The sequence below is a fragment of the Echinops telfairi genome, unplaced genomic scaffold, assembly GCF_000313985.2.
Source record: "Echinops telfairi isolate 266 unplaced genomic scaffold, ASM31398v2 ScPeMD7_7458;HRSCAF=8496, whole genome shotgun sequence".
In the NCBI taxonomy this organism is placed as follows: domain Eukaryota; kingdom Metazoa; phylum Chordata; class Mammalia; order Afrosoricida; family Tenrecidae; genus Echinops; species Echinops telfairi.
This window is the reverse complement of record NW_022111358.1, coordinates 3,996,228-4,012,639: the sequence shown is the minus strand read 5'-3', so window position 1 is coordinate 4,012,639 and position 16,412 is coordinate 3,996,228. Positions and strand designations below refer to the sequence as shown.

The 16,412-nt window shown below is 40.7% G+C and overlaps 1 protein-coding gene across 1 annotated transcript in view; it reads right to left on the bottom strand.

The window, feature by feature from the left end:
- Window positions 1-16,412, bottom strand: part of SSH2 (slingshot protein phosphatase 2) — a 125,609-nt gene that overhangs the window by 32,994 nt on the left and 76,203 nt on the right. Inside the window, exons 4-8 of the mRNA XM_045299966.1 lie at window positions 13,564-13,651; window positions 12,723-12,788; window positions 8,141-8,335; window positions 4,179-4,272; window positions 3,915-4,043 (exon numbers count right to left, since the gene is read on the bottom strand). Of these exons, the coding sequence (XP_045155901.1) occupies window positions 3,915-4,043; window positions 4,179-4,272; window positions 8,141-8,335; window positions 12,723-12,788; window positions 13,564-13,651 (572 nt within the window). The remainder of the gene's footprint in view (window positions 1-3,914; window positions 4,044-4,178; window positions 4,273-8,140; window positions 8,336-12,722; window positions 12,789-13,563; window positions 13,652-16,412) is intronic.

Genomic DNA, 16,412 nt, shown 5'->3' with positions numbered 1-16,412 from the left:
TCTTGTTTAACTAAGAAAGCTGCCTGCCTTTCCGCAAAGGGTTTCTGTTCACATCCAATTTTCTCAGCCAAATCGGGCTGCCTCTGAGAGAGCTGTTGATATTGAGATTTGGTAGGACAAAGGCTTCTCGCTCAGGGACACTCTTAAGAGGGTAGAAGAACCTCTTTTTTGGGGGGTGGTGGTGGCGATATAAAAACACTGGGTTGCAGATGAGATAATCTGTAAATAATGCTCTACAAATTTCCCCTCTTCACAACCGCCGGACACCTTTCCAAATAAGTGGGTCCCTGTGCAGATCACTGCAGGGCTGAGCAGCCTTCTGAAACAAGGAAAAAAACCCGCTCTTTACTCAGTTTGCTTGAGCTCCAGGCATGGCAGCTATGCACGAGATGACTTGGCAGAAAACTAACACCACCACTTGCAGCTAGGATAAGACCTTTTTCTGTGTCAACGGCTGGGAAAGCCAATAGGGCAGAGGCTTCAATGGAGAAGGGCTAGAACATAGGCTAAGGTGGTGCAAACAAAGCGAGGAAGCTACCAAGGAACACATACAGAAACACGTTTAGACAGTTTGTTCATCCCCTCCTTTTGTGAGTTAGGAGTTAAATTTCAGGATCCCCCAGTTGGAAAGTCTTCTGGCCAACACAAGATCACAGCAATCTGTAAACTGTGAATCCGTAAAAATATGGGGCAGCTCCACTCTGGGATCAATACAAGGCAACTAACAACAGTAACACGTACACAGAGACGCTATGAGTCAGGACCAGCAGAAGGCACCTCAGAAGAACAACAAAATACAAAGGTCTTCCAGAAGTTCGTGGAAAAATCCCATTTTTGAAGCCCCTTTGTCTATCATGGAGGAGGTACTTCTTGAGGGGTGGTATCAAAGACAACGGGATGTGTCTAACACATCCTAACAGACTGACCGGTTAGAAAGGACTGTAGTCGCTCGTCACACAGTATCAAAAACTAGCTTAATGGGCAAGTGACTTCAACGTCTGTAGCAGTGTTCCCTTTGTAACATGAGCTCTTTAGCTACCTGCATTTGACCTTCGTAAACATTAGGTGACATGGAGATGCTGGGAGGATGGGTCATTTGTATGACTAATTCCTATGTCGTCTACAGAAAACACAAAGATTCTTTTCAACGATACAAGAGCAAAGGATGCTTGGGGCCTATTGGAAATATTTACAAAAGACAGCAAAGCCAGATGCTTTACAAAGGGAAAGGTCAATGATTTTTTTCCATTTAGACAGGGTCTAAAGCTCGAGTTTGAAATATGTGTTGGATAAGTTAGAGGAAAGGAAAAGAAGTCCCCCTCCCAGTTCACAACTTTTCCTTTGTCCCATGAGTAATTTTATAGCCCTACATGACAGACACCACCAGCATGAATCACTCTACAAGCACATACACTTCAGTGCGTCAGCAAGTTAATTCAGGGCACAAGCTTTCAATGGCACAAAGTCAGAACCAGGTGACATAAGCTCGTGAATATTCAGGGTGAGTGATCCAAATTAGTCAGTGCTATGCACTTTTTGTCATCTCTCTGGCTTCTTAGCTTCTAATCATCGCAGAGTTCACAAATGTCCTCATCAGACAAAGAAGGTAAAATTCAAACCAATCAATTTAGTTTATTGTTAATATTTTCGGTCAATGTGTGTGGGTGGAGGAACAAAATGAGGTCGTGGTGTTCCCCACTGAGTTTAATGATCTTTGTTCATCTTGTTCCCATAATGTACAGATAAAAACGAGAACCCTTTAACATTTGGGAAGAAAAAATAGATTTTAGGAGATTTTCTAATCCATCTGTCAGAGAGATTTCCTTGGGCCCATTACAGGATGATCAGGAAGCATGAACAACGATAAGTCATCAATTTTTGGTAATCACAAAAATATTTGAAGTATTTAAAATATAACTACAAGATTTCAAATGTTTAAACATTCAATACTTTGTCAGTTATAAGTCATTTCTACCTGTTCTGCTTAGATATAGTAAACCTTAGACATATTTGTCAGATAGAAAAAAGAAGGAATCCTAGTTGTATACATTATTGTGGAATGGTCTTCCCCCCCTTAACTTTGACTACTATTTTGGATTGAACTGTGTCTGCCCGCCGCCCCCCAAAATGTTGAATATGTTGAAGTTCTAACCCCTATACCTGTGAATGTGATCTTTTTGGGGAAAATACGGTCTTGCTTTGAAGATATCAGTTATGTCATACCTCTGAAGGTTTGAGACAAGAAACGATCTTTCCTTAGAACCAACAAAGAAACAAACTAGTGAGTACTGGTGTGCTGACACCCTGAATTTGAACATCATCTCCAGAACTTTAAGAAAATTAATCTGTATTCTTTCAAGCTACTCACTTACTGGTATTTTGTTATGGCAGCCCTAGGGAACTATTTAAAAACAAAACGCTTTTTATTATCATCAGTCTTACAGTCAACAATTCACACACATTTTGTTTCATCTCCTCCACTGTAACCCCCTCAATGCACCATCACTTATCCTACCTCCTCCCTGTGTTGCCTCTTTCCAACCCTTTCTTTCTTTCTTAACCCTTCTGAACTTTATCCTTAGGTAAAAGCTGCCCTTTTGATCTTAAATGGTTAATTATTCTAACCTCACCAGTGTCTTGGTTCACTTTATAGACTTAATGTTGGGCTGAAAACTGAGCCATTAGAGTGAGTTCAGTTCCAGACTTGAAGGGTAAACAAGCGTCTTGGGGGTCCCACTAGTATCCAGAACAGTAAGCCCGGTCTCTTATAAGATTTTTGAGTTTTGTTCCACATATCCCTCCCAGTCTATTCAGGACCTTCTACTGTGATCTCTTTCAGAGCAATTGGGAGTGACAGTCAGGCACCATCTAGTGCTTCAAGCCTCAGAGTGGTAGAGGCTGATGTTTACATGATCCATTAATTCACTGGTCTAACTGTTTTCACGTGTCTTCTGATTTTCACTACTCTTCTTTGTACTACATGGGAAGAGACAGTTGTTGACAGAGAAAAACAGTTGTATTTTTGAGCTTTTAAGACCCCAGTAAGATGCTGAATATTGTCTTTGTGAACTATGTTTTGCCAACTGACTTCAGTACTGGCCGAGTCTATGGTTCTGAGTCCCCATGCCCAGCAACTTAGTCCCTTAAGGTGTTTGGCTATGTCTAAGAAGTGTTTTTTATTTGCTCCCCGTATGTTCTACCACATTCATGGGCATATGCAGCAAAGGGAAATACATGTATACAAATATCCTGTCAATATCCATCCATCCATCCATGGGTTTACCCTTAACTTTCTCTCCCCTACTTGTTCAGCCTGCATGTACTATCCATGCATTTACTTATAGATGAGTTATTGCAGGGTTCTGTATATAACAGTATTTACCTTTGCCACCTTTAGCTCTTTCCTACTGTCTTCTCCCGCCCCATTATTTTTTGCCTAGGAAATTATTCTGAAGAGCAATTATGAAACTTAACAATCAATTCTCCAGGAGAATGCCTCATCTGTAACATTTGCCAATTTCTTTGGTTTATATATTCCCACCTCAGTCAATTTCAGTCTAGCTGTGTGACATCACTCAATAAGGAATTGGAAGAGGCCAGTAGCAGTACACAATTCTATAATATTTCTGCCATACAATAGACATAAGCAATCTTTAAAAATATTTTTTATTTTTTAAAATCATTTTATTGGGGGCTTGTACAACTCTTATCACAATCCATACATGGCATAAGTAATTTTAAGAGCACAGCTAAAAAGTAAAATGTTGTAAAAGAACTAGGGAGTTATGAGTATTTATTTCTTTGTTTTTAATGTAATTTACTTTTATTAAACTTAATAAAGTTTTAACAGTCCAACGCCCATGAGTCGGTTGGCATGGGCAAGCTTTAGTGTATAAAGTGGCCCCAAGACTTACCAAGAATACGTGCTCGAAGATCTGTGTAGGGCTATCCATCTGACCAAGGATTACTATCATTTCATTATCTATAAATTCCTTGAATTCTCGCAAGTTGCACACCATTTGCATTTCCAACTCCGTTCTTATCTGAAACATAAGATGGCACACTGTACTAATCTCTATAAAATCCCTCTGCATTTTCAACCCCGTGCCATTTTGGACCCACAATTATTGCTATTCCATCTCCAAGCCCTGAAACAAAGAGGATTCAAGGTCCCTTACCTCTTTGGATGTAATGTTCTCCAAATCCTTCTGCATCATAATCTCCCTTAGCTTGGTTTTAATGAGTCTTTCTGTTCGTTCACGCTCAGTTGGTCTGAGAAAAATAAAGTTGTTTTTCTTAGGAGGAATTTGACTAAGTTGATGAATGTGCCATTTAATGCTGCTTCCAAATGGGCAGGACTCACAACTATTACCCTGAAACTTATATTTTAGAGTCAGGGCAAAAAGGAATTTCTATTTTTGTTTCTTTACAGAATGTAAACCTGTGCGAATTAGTACTTGAAGAAGTTGTTCATGTCTAAAGATTCTTAAATGAATTCAGGTACATGGATCCATGATGGAGTGATGATAAATTTGGTATACTGAGTGTAGCGCTTTAGTGGAGATTATAGCCACCCTTTCCCATCAAGAACCCCAGGGTACCACTTATTGAGCTAGAATATCCAGCTGGGGAGGCCAGTGGTGTGAGCCCCTATGGAACTGGGTCTATTCTACCTTAATACACCATCCCTGTGCAGATCATTCATGGTCGTAGCTCTAGAAAATGGGATAGAAGAGCCACTCTATCGTCATCTTCATTAGGCAAATTCTCCCCCAAGGTGAGTCACAGGAATCATATACTTCCATACAAATTATCCAAAAAGCTTTCCCTTTCACAAAAGCTCTTAAAATATTTGTGAAATATTTGTTACCCTAAGTTTACAGATTAAGGAAACAGCCTTAATGACATGATGCATTAAGCATGGCTTAATGACATGATGAAGACAGCACACACTGGCACAAGAACCAGAACTCTTGGCCCGGCTTAACACTCACCTGCAAGAGCCTATTGCTGTCTTACTCTCGGACTCTCTGAAGAAGAAAATGACCCTTGGAACTGGAATCCGAACTCAAACTAAGTAGCTGACTCTCCAATTACTAGAAGGATATTGGTTCAATGTAACTGGATGCTTCTCTGTAAAAGCATTATTTCATATTATGCAGAATTTGAGTGGGGCCAACAGAAAGCACTTTCTGTCTCATCTTTCCCTCCTACCTGCTCTGTGCTCCTTATTTGGAGATGGCAGTGGACTAAGCCTTGAGGCATCTTGTCTTTGCTGCCTACAACTTTATCATTGGCGGCAAAAATAGCTTCAGTATCTCCAAAGATGAATGTTCTTAACTCCACCTCCTTGGGGCTCCCACCACTTAGGCGCTTAGTTTCTTAAACCTGCAAAATGCAGCTAATACCAGTTCTATTTCCCTGTCACGCAACCAAAGCATCTCTCCATGTCTTGACTCGAATTAAAATTATTTAAAAAATTTTTTTTATTTTTCGAATTAAAATTCTTAACCATGCCTCCACCATTTTTCCTAGATACAGTTAATAGTAGAAAATGACATGTTTGACTCTTCTATTAACAAGAAATATTAGAAGCAAATTTTAGCCCCTGTGTGCATGGGTGAGCTTCCCTAGTTTAGCAACCTTTTCCCCAATCCCTCACAGGTGGTTTGAGAATAGATGGTTTTAATCTCAGCCTTGTTACTTATTGGGCGTGTGACCTTGAACAAGTTTCTTCTCCTTACTGAGACTTGGTTTCCTTTTCCTGATGAGAAGTAAGTGAGATCCAGGCGTCTAGCCAGCATATGGCCAGATACTACGAGGCATTTTTCTTTTCTACCCTCCTTCACTTCCAAAGTGTAAGCTTTATTCAGAATATCTATATAGACAGGGTATATTTTTGTACAAATTCTCCTGCATTCTCAATATTTTATTGTAGGCCTTTAGGGAGAGGGAGTGAAAAGATGCTCTAAAACAAACACACAAATACACTTTCCCTCTTGACTTCATGCAGAAAAATTGGGGAAATACATAAATCCCTCTATCCAGAGATAACTAAAATTAATACTCTGGCCTGTAACTTTCAGTCTTTTTCCTACAAACAGATAAACATTTGTTTATGAAAGATGTTTTAAAACTGAGCTATATTGAACATACCAAGAATCACCATTTAATGAAACTTTACCATGGGCTAAGAGTGTTGGTACAAATGGCTAATGAGCTCTGCTCTGCTTGGAATTGAAAGGCTGGCAGTCTGTGTCCACCCAGAGGTGCCTCAAAAGAAAGGCCCGGTGATCTCCTAAAAAAACCCTACAGAGCCCAGTTCCATTCTCACACCTGGGATTAGCCTAAGCCCGAGTCCACTCAAGGACCCGTTACTGATACCATGTGCCAGAGATTATGGGTGGTTTCATCTGGATTTTTGACTTGTACTGCAGTTTCTGAACTTTGTCAATAACACCAGGGAAATTGGAAAGGTTTTTTTCCCCCCTCATGGTAAGTGTGGGCTAGAATGTCCAATTGTGAGCGAGATGATTCCCATTCCTCTCAAACCTATCAACTAGGTGGAAAGCATAAAAGCTAACCTTCTCCCAGATTCTTAAAGTGGAACTAATTTTTATCCTTTTGGAACTGTGGACTCCTGTTAATGAAAAGGAGAGCCTTGGACCAATAACACCTTGAAGGTTTCAACTGCTGTTTTTACTTCCTTTCACATAATTTAAAATTTTTTCACCTTTCTAATAAGGAACATTTATTGCACTATTAGCTAAACTAAGACTTTAAAAAAAAAAGCAACCATGAACTGTTTGGCATGACTTTAGGAATTTAAAGGCAAATCCGCTTGTAAGGTCAGATAGTACACAGCTTCTCTTCTTTCCCAGCTGTAGACTATCTTGAAGGGCAGAAAGATAAATTCAGAGCAAAATAAACATCCTGATTAATTTCCAAAGCAGGAACTAAGTGTGAAAAAATTTCCAAAATAGTCACAAAAGTCTCAACACATAGGTCTAAAAAGGAAATAAACATCAGCTCCACCTTGGGCCTTTATCCAACTATGGTACACCAAGGAGATTTAACAAAACTTTACTGACCAGGACGTAACCGGGAAAGGCTGAGCTGAAAACACAAAAACAAAAACCTGAATGGAAATCTCTTAAGGTTATCAGTAGCATTTGTTTGCAATTTACTGAAAACATCTTGTCTTCCTCAGTATTACAAACAGCCCCCTGGAAGCATATTGTCATTAACTTGTAGACAATGACTCTTTTCACAGATAATAAAAAGGTAAACTTCAGTCCAACTCCTTTATATAGCCAAGCTTCACTTAACATCCCTAATACATTCTGTGAAACAGGATATTATGTGACTTGGAGGTTGTGTGAACTGCTTTTCATGGATTTTCCACTTTGTGTTAATAATAGTAACTTTTTGTTTCAATTCCAAATTGATACTTATCCTCTGTCTCTTGTTGCTGGTGCCACTAGCACAGGTTTTGTTGTGTTTGGGAGCCACGAGGCACTTCACAATATTTTTGAAAGAAAGTTAAACAGAGAGATAATGCTACAACACTCACGAGACATCCAATACAGTGACTGGATGGCACTGCTATGGGTTGATGAATAACACTGTAATAGTCAGCTTTTAATTTGTAGGTAGAGAAAGCTCACATAAAAATAATGATACAGTACAGTATAATAAATACGTAACCCAGTAACATTTATTATGCCCAGTACGGTACAGTGCCACAGATTTGGATAAAAGCGACCTGAGATAACAAGTGTTGTGTGGGGGAAGCTGTTGCATTTACTGTTATCTGGTTATGCCCGCCACAACTTATTCCCCAATCAACGTTTCCTGAACTCTATTAAAACCTCTGGGACCATGGGCTTGTGCTTGCTTGGATGTTGCCTGAGTGAATATTAATGTGTTACATGATTATCACTCCTCAGGTCTTTGCAGGTAACTGAAAACCACTAGTTTTTTTAGTAGGGTTCTTTTATGAGTAGTGGATGTATATAGTGACTGATAAGCCCGAGTAAGATGAATTCCCCAAGGGGAGAGGTTAGGGAGAGACATCTGCCCAAGACACCCCTACAGCACGATCAAGAGGACTTCCACGGTCCTCAGCAAACCGACTTACATGTCTGTGAAGAGCACAGGTGAGTCCGGCCGGTGGGACTGCACATCCTGCATAGCATTCCATTCGTTGACGGAGGATTGATCGGAGTTGATATGGCTCTCATAATAACTCACCCACGTGAGAAAGAGGCTTCCTGGGTAGTAGTTATGCATTCTGGCCACTTCACAAGCCTTGTGTAAACTCTGTAGGGCAGACCTGAAAGATATGCTGGGAAATCAGCACTGTAGAACCGTGGGGTACTGAAAAGTCAGTGATACACATGTACTGCAAGTGCTTCTGGGTAAGTTTAATCCTGCAGATTTTGATCTCTGGAGGATATACTCCCTTAAATAAGTTTTCTGATTCTCATTACTAGCATATTATTTATATATATATTTATTAATATGGCACATTCGGAAGTTTTCTGATTCTTAGTATTTTATAGAGAAATAGACTAAATGCATTTCTTTTTTATTGTTTTCCTATTATTTTTCCTTCTTCTACTGGACTAGATGCATTTCTTGCTGAAAGATGTGATCCATCATTGGGGAGGGGGCAAAATGACTATTCACCAGTGAAAAAATAGATGCTCATGACCCCGTAGTTGGAATAAAGCCAAAATCAAACAAACAACCCAAACTCACTGCCATGGAGTCAATTGACTCAAGGTGACCCTACAGGGCAGGGCAGGACTCCTGTGGGTTTCTGAGACTGCGACTCTTTTTGGGAGCAGAAAGCCTCAGCTTTCCCCTCTGGAGCCCCTACCCAGTGGTTTCAAAGGGCTAACTGGGAGGTTAGCAGCCCAACTCATGACCAATATGCTCCCAGCGCTCCCTCGAGAACTAAAGACCTGAACAATTTACTATATAAAGATGTTTCCCTTGGCACAGGATCATGTGAAAGCATACATTCCTCATGATCCTTATAGGCTGCCCCAAGATTTCATAGATCTCCTTAGGCCTTGAGGACATGTCCTCTAATGTCCAGGAAGTACTGATCTGATGACATTTATTATTCTTGCTGCTGTAGTCCCCTAGTGTTTTTAAACCACTCACCCATACACCTGAGCTACTTTCTAAGAACACTTCTGGTTATTCTGAGACTAATTAAACGGTCTGACTCTAAACTCTGGAACCTCAGAAGAGTAACCACAACTAAAACGTACCATCCCCCCCTTTTTTTGGTTATACACTTGGGGAAACCTTAAGCTAGATATGCTAGGACAGTGGTTCTCAACCTGTGGGTCGCAACCCCATTGGGGGGGGTGTGTGTCGAACGACCCTTTCACAGGGGTCATCTAAGACCACCAGAAAACACATTATTTCTGATGGTCTTAGGAACCGAGACACTGCTCCTGTCTCCAGGTGGGTCCGCCCTCATGCAGATATACCCACATACAAGTACCCGGCGTGAAGACTGTTACCCATGCTACACCGTGCTTCAAGACAAAATTTCATTTATTTGTCATTAGAAATAAATAGTTCACAATATATAATTACATATTGCTTTGTGATTAATCACTATGCTTTCATGTTCAATCTGCAACAATGAAAATACATCCTGCTTATCAGATATTTACACTAATTCATAACAGTAGCAAAATTAGAGTTATGAAGTAGGAACAAAAATAATTTTGATTGGGGGTCACCACAACATGAGGAACTGTATGAAAGGGTCGTGGCATTAGGAAGGTGGAGAACCACAGTGCTAGGAAGTTGGATACACAAGAGCAGAGACTTGTAGGTTTTTACTAATGCCTCTCAAGCACCCAAAGCAGTTTCATAGTTGCAGCTCCGAATTATTAGCTATAAGCTAATGTTTATTTCTTAAATGAAAAAAGACAATGTGAGAAAACCCTGTGGCCAAATTTTAAAATTCTTTTTCCTAAAGGTAAGCTAAAAAGACACTGCTCCACCCATAAAGGGAACAGAAATACTCCGAATCCCACCGCCCACAGTAAATACTGGGAGTAAATACTGGGAAGACTAGTGTAGGTCTTCCTAGGCGTTTTTTTCCATGTGTACATCTGCCATAAACAAAAATCTGAATATTGCACGCAACATTTAGGACTTGTTCTTTTACTTTACACTCCGATGTTATTTTTCCATGCTGATAAACATTATCCAACTACATAATTTTTCATGGTTGCATAATGCTCAATAACAGGGATGTTTCATAATTTAATAGATTCCTGTTGTTTTGTACATTTAAGCCCCTCTCTCAGCTTCCCCTCCCCTTTTTTGTTGTTGTTGCTATTATCAGAACACTGATCAACATTCCTATAAGTAAAATCTTTGCACACACCCATGATCATTGCCTTAGGATGAATGATTAGAATTACTAGTTCAAAGGATATAAAAACTTAATACAGTCCACTGGCAAACCACTCTCCATAAAAGTCTTCCAGTTTATTTTCTCACCTATAGTAACTGACGGTGTCTGTTCCTCGACTCTTTATCAATACCACATAAAATTAAAACAATAATAGGTCAAACTTTGCAAATTTGACTGAAAAACAAAGCAAACCACTTCAGTCCTGTTTTATGAACCCAGCACGCTTCTACTGTGCTACTCTGCTAGTCGTTTTATTAGAAAAGCATTTCCCCTTAAAATACAAGTTGGCGTAAAACAACAACAAAAACAAAAAAAATTAAAAAAAAATACAAGTTGGCATAAAAAAAAAGTTGGCGTCGCCTTTAAAAATGCTTTCTATTACTTAAAGTAAGCCAAATTTCAGAGAATTTAAGCAAACCAGTTTCATTACAAAGACTTAAGGGGAGAGGCCAGTTGAGTGAGATCTATAGGGTATGCAATACACCTTTTCTTCAGCCTAGGGACAAGGGCTTCAAAAGCAAATGAGCATGTCACAGCATCTGGTGCAACTGCTTATAATACACCACGGCTTGGCCACCTCAGCTACTTCAACTTGCACATAAGAATGGGGAGCTGCTGGAACTACCTTCCTGTGAAGGAAACACCTGCAGGCCTAAATGCCACTTTGATCTGCACACATCATCTCCAGCCCCCACCCCTCTTCTGTTCACTGCTGCCCACGTGGTACAGCAACAAGTTTATTCTGCAGTAAGCTAACACAGCTAGGACCCGTCCGTCTACTGCAGAACATCAAAGGTGGGCCTAAGGGTATACCTAAGTCTTTGAGAACGCTTTTGTACTCCTCCCCAAAAGATAACCGAAAACACTGTCATGTACGGTACTTAGTGGTTTGGTTTTACTTAGTACCTGGAACAGACAGGTCAACTGCCTGTAGATGAGCCTTAGCCAAAGGAGGTCATGAGTTTTCCATGAGAAGCTTACCTCTGAAATGGGCCCTAAATCTAAAACTCTGGCTTAAACACATGGCCTGAAACTATGTAACACCTCATCTTCTGCCAGAACTGATAAGACTGTTCATTGTTCAGTGATTGGCTTAGGACCCCACCCATCTCAATCCTATCAACTTAGCTATTCATAGGGAGACTCATCCTGGAGTCTTTTTCAGGCTCCTTTATGTCTTGCTTGGATTGCCTTCTCTCCATTTCACTCCTCGTGGAGACTTCTACTACACAGCAGGTAGCTGAATGAGGAACAGAAATTAGGATCCTTGATGGGGATGGACTCTGAGTCTTAAGTCACAACATGCCTAAACAAACCAGGGGGGTGGGGGAATGGGCCTCACTAGTGGATTCTGTTCACAGTGACTCAACTCTATAGTACAGGATAGAACTGCTTCTATGGGTTTCCCAGGCTGTCAATCTTTACAGGGACAGAAAGCCTCATCTTTTTCCTGCAAAGAAGTCGGTGGGTTTGAACTGCTGATCTGGTAGTTAGCAGTCCAATTTGTAACCCACTGTGCTACCAAGGCTCCTACAACATTGCCTGGTTACAATGAATTATTTTCCAGATAATCTGAAACAACAGAATTAAAGACTCTATTATGTCTTAATATAAAAGATACTCTCACAGGTCAGTTATAAAACCTCTCTAAAGTCTCGGTTTTCTCATCCATAACAAGGGGCTAAGAATATACTTTTAGGGGGTTAGTGTGATGATTAAATATAATCCATGCAAAGTACAATGTCAGGCACATGATAAGTAAGTTATCTCCAGTGCGAGTACGCTATCTGAAAGTTATTACCAACTACAGCTCCCCACCCCAAGCTTTACCTTCATTATATAAACAGCTATCAGTAGTTTAAATAGAAACGTAAGGATCTATAATGTAATTCTCTGTTGGCATAAAAAATTGCCTTAAGATATTGAAAGCTAATACATAAGCAATGTGATGCTCTAGATTTAGCTCTGCTACTAATTACCTTGGTCAATGTGTCTATAAAACTCAGTTCCAACCTGCTCTCTGATCTGACTTAGTCTCTTCCAGACTAAGAATACCCCTACATTTCAGTTTGCTCATCAGTGCTCAGGGCATACTACCGCAGCAACTTGAAAGCGGCACTTTTAGGTGTTCTTTAAACTATCATGAACACACAGATAAAACACACAAAATCCTAACAGCTCATGGTGCCATTTCAAATACTACTGCTCCCAAATATTGCCCCAATAACATACTAAAAAACTTTCATTGAGGTATTAAAAGTCATCTTACCACATTGCCTGCACAGATACAGGCTTGAATATATGCACTCTGTTATCTGTTGATACGCTGAACCCACTGTAAAGAACAAGATAAAAATCCACAAGTGAGAGTTGGCTCTATAGGCTGAGATTTTTCAAGGTTTCCAATGCTAGCAACAGCTGGCTCGGAAGAGAGGCTCATCCAGCACTTCAGGGGACGTTAACTAGAGTACAGGGCCTGAGCAAAAGCGTCAACTATCTGTCCGATTTTATCTGCCAGGCAAAATGAACGTGCTGCCACCCTGGAGTTAGGGAATTCATACGGAAACCTAGCAGTAGCTGTGGACAAACTGTTCTGCTGCATATTGCTATCTGGAAGTCTTAGGGCTTCTGAGCAAACCTGACCCTCGCTTTATAAACTGGAGCAAACATTTTGGTCTCTTGGGGACTCATTCTCAAAACACCAGCAGGTGAGGGTGAGGGGTCAGTGGAAGGAACTGGCACAGGAAAGAGGTTTTACTGTAGACTGACAGCTGGCATAAGCAGCAAGAGGTTGCTTGAAACAGAACATATCATCCTCTGGGAGAACATTGCAACAGCCCCACATGCTCAAATTAGAGAGTGAGCCAACGAACTAGTTCTTCTTTGCCTGAATTCTTACCACTGTCAGCTTAGAAGAACAAAAGTGAGGGGCCCTAGTAAGTCTTATTTTTACTTCACTTAAAACAACAACCGGGAGCTTACAAGGACTCACTGAGCTGCTCACACGGCGGTTCATCTGGCCACACTAGCCTCCCATTCAGCTGAATGACTGCCCACTGAGACGGATCCCCTCCCCTGGCAGAAAGCAGGGATAAAGGGAAAGCTCTTACCCATCACCATCCAAATGAATGAGGGTGTCGCTCCAGAGAGGCAGGACTAAGCCCATGGTGCACGTGCTGCTGCAAGACAAGAAACGGTCTGTAAGTTTAAGGTGACCAGACGTCCCACTTCTGGCAGGACAGTCCCGATTTTTAACAGTTTTTCCAGCGTCCCGTGGCATTTTTAAAAAGTCCTAATTTTTGGAAAGAATGCACGACAAGCTAGGGTATACAGTTTTCGGCTGCCATGTGGCTATTTCGCCAGGAGATGAGTTTTATCAATGGAGTCCCGCTTTACCAATGTTAAAATCTGGTCACCTTATGTAAGTTCCTCCCTGTTATTCTGGGGAACAGCCCCTTATAAACTCTTTCAAAATAAGAGCGAAATACTTATGCTCTAGATTTCAGCATGAATGTTATGAGTGGAGACCCTTCTATCACATTACTATTGCTCCCATGTATGTGCTCAAGAATTTTTAAAGAGGTGATTAATCAGTTCCTAGTAGATTTAATAAGGAAAACCGATTGACTGAGTTCCTTGTATTGGATACCTTATACATTAGCCACTGGCTAAGACAGCTAAGTGAGTACAGGTGAAAAGCATTTGGCATATCTCAAGTCCAGGGTTACAGCAATCAGTTGAACTCCATGGATTGTTTCTGATATCAAGAACAACTGCCAGTTGTTAAAGAGCTTTGAATTTATGAATTGCTTAATTCTACTTCTGAGGTTTATATAGATTTATTGAATACTAGAACACTTAACAGTCTGAAAGGAAATTTAAAAATGGAAAGCAGTAATTGCTAATGGTGACCTGACAATGCTATCAGGGATCCTTGCACCGAATGCCAAAAAAACCAAACTCACTGCCATCGAGTCGATTCTGACTCATAGCGACCCAGTGGGGCAGGGTAGACCTGTCCCAAGACTACAGCTCTTTACTGGAATGGAATGCCTCATCTTTCTCCCAAGGAGCAGCTGGTAGGTTTGAACTGCTGACTTTGTGGTTAGCAGCCCAAGGCGTAATCCACCACGTCACCAGGGATTGGTCCTGCTGAAATGCATCTAGGAGGAATGCAACAACCAACAATAGTAGTCCTAGTATGGTAAATTAAAATGCTGCTTAAGTTATATACCAGCCAGGAAGGAAGCTGGTTTCAAGTTAATGAAAGAGGTTGGAACCAGAAACCATGGATTCCTCACTATGAGCTTTAGCATACCACTTCTCTGGGCAATTGTAACCAACCCCACCCAGACAGTGACCACTCTCTCTCCTTAAAGCTGCAGTAAAGCATAATTTTACCTCTCTGGCAAGTGTCCCAAAGGCTCCTATACTTCCCTTTCTGTCTATAGATGTATAGCGAGGAAGAGCCTAGCATAGTGGAAAAGAACACAGTAAGGTGTGGAGCACGGGCTCCGGAGTTGGATGGGTTCTGGAACCCTGGCTGTTGCACTGACTATATAACCTTAGGCAACTTATTTAATTTAATTGCTTTGTGCCCTAGTTTTCTCATCTGTAAAAGTGGGATGAAAAACTGATCTTCACTGGGCTGCTTTGAAAATTAAAACAACACAAAAAATATGCAGAATACCTCTTATCAGTAAAAAACCCCAACTGATCAAACGAACACACGAAACCCAGTAGGTGTCAGGCTGACTGACTCGTGGCAATCCCCGCTGCCAGAGAGAGGAGAATTGTGTCCCACAGATTTCCCGTGGCTGGCTTTTTAGGAAGTTCATCCCTAAGTCTTTTTAAGAGATGCCTTTGGGTAGACTCAAACCTCCAACTTGCCAGCTGAGAGCTGAGTGTGTTTAACTGTTGGCACCCATGGGCTCTTGGAATAGTGCACAGGACATAACTGCTACCATTTATTAAGCACTCATCGTGCCCAAAGATCTGGATTTGATACCCATATTTCAACTCCTTTTGGCACTTTATTTAGCCAATCTCAGTTTTCATTTCTTCATCCTAAAACACAGATAAGAAAACCTACCCTCATAGGGTGAGCATAGATTTAAACTACTGGTATTTAAAAGGAAACAATACATGCGATTAATAAAACAAACATTGACTATGAATCCATAGGGGGTGTTTTTAGTACACTGAAGGTTACTATTTTTTTTTAGGGGGGAAGATGAGGGCATTAAGCAATTGTTTTAAAAACAAGGTGAGGAATACCAAGCCTTAACAGTTGGAGTCACTGCTGGGCTAAAGAAGGCCAGTCTTGAGTTGGGCCCTGTCTAAATGCCTCTCACGGCCTGTGCTGGCTTGTGTAATGCAACACCCACTAGTGAGTCCAGGGCACAGGAGATACAAATCAAGATTGGAGCAGCTTATCTCTATTGGAACCCTGGGCCTGAACACCAGGGAGACGGGTACCATGCCAGCGTCTAGAAGTGAGTAGAATAACGTCACCACTATTTCTGTTGACCACGTGAGGTGAGGGCATGAAAAACTTGCTTTGAAAATAGCTTCTTCCCAAGGTAGAGTGAGGTTATTTTTAGGGTATTTTTTTTTTAAACTGAGTGTTTAGTAGGGTTCCTAGCAACAAGTATAATTTGGGGTATAAATATGAAGGGCTCATAGGCCAGTGACAAATCTAGAAATTGAGTAACTATTGAAGAAAACACAGAAACTCCAAGAGTGTGATTTTTGAGTTTGTGAGGAGATGCCAGTTAAACTCTGGGCAAGTGACAACAATGTGTAGGAACCAATATTATATTTTCACTTTATATATTAAAGACAAAAATGTATTTTTTAATACTAAGTAGTTTTTAATACAGCAAGAGGCTATAAACATATAGGTAAATCTATAGGGACTGTAACTGGATTAATTTTGGGGAGTATGGCAGGGGAGGAT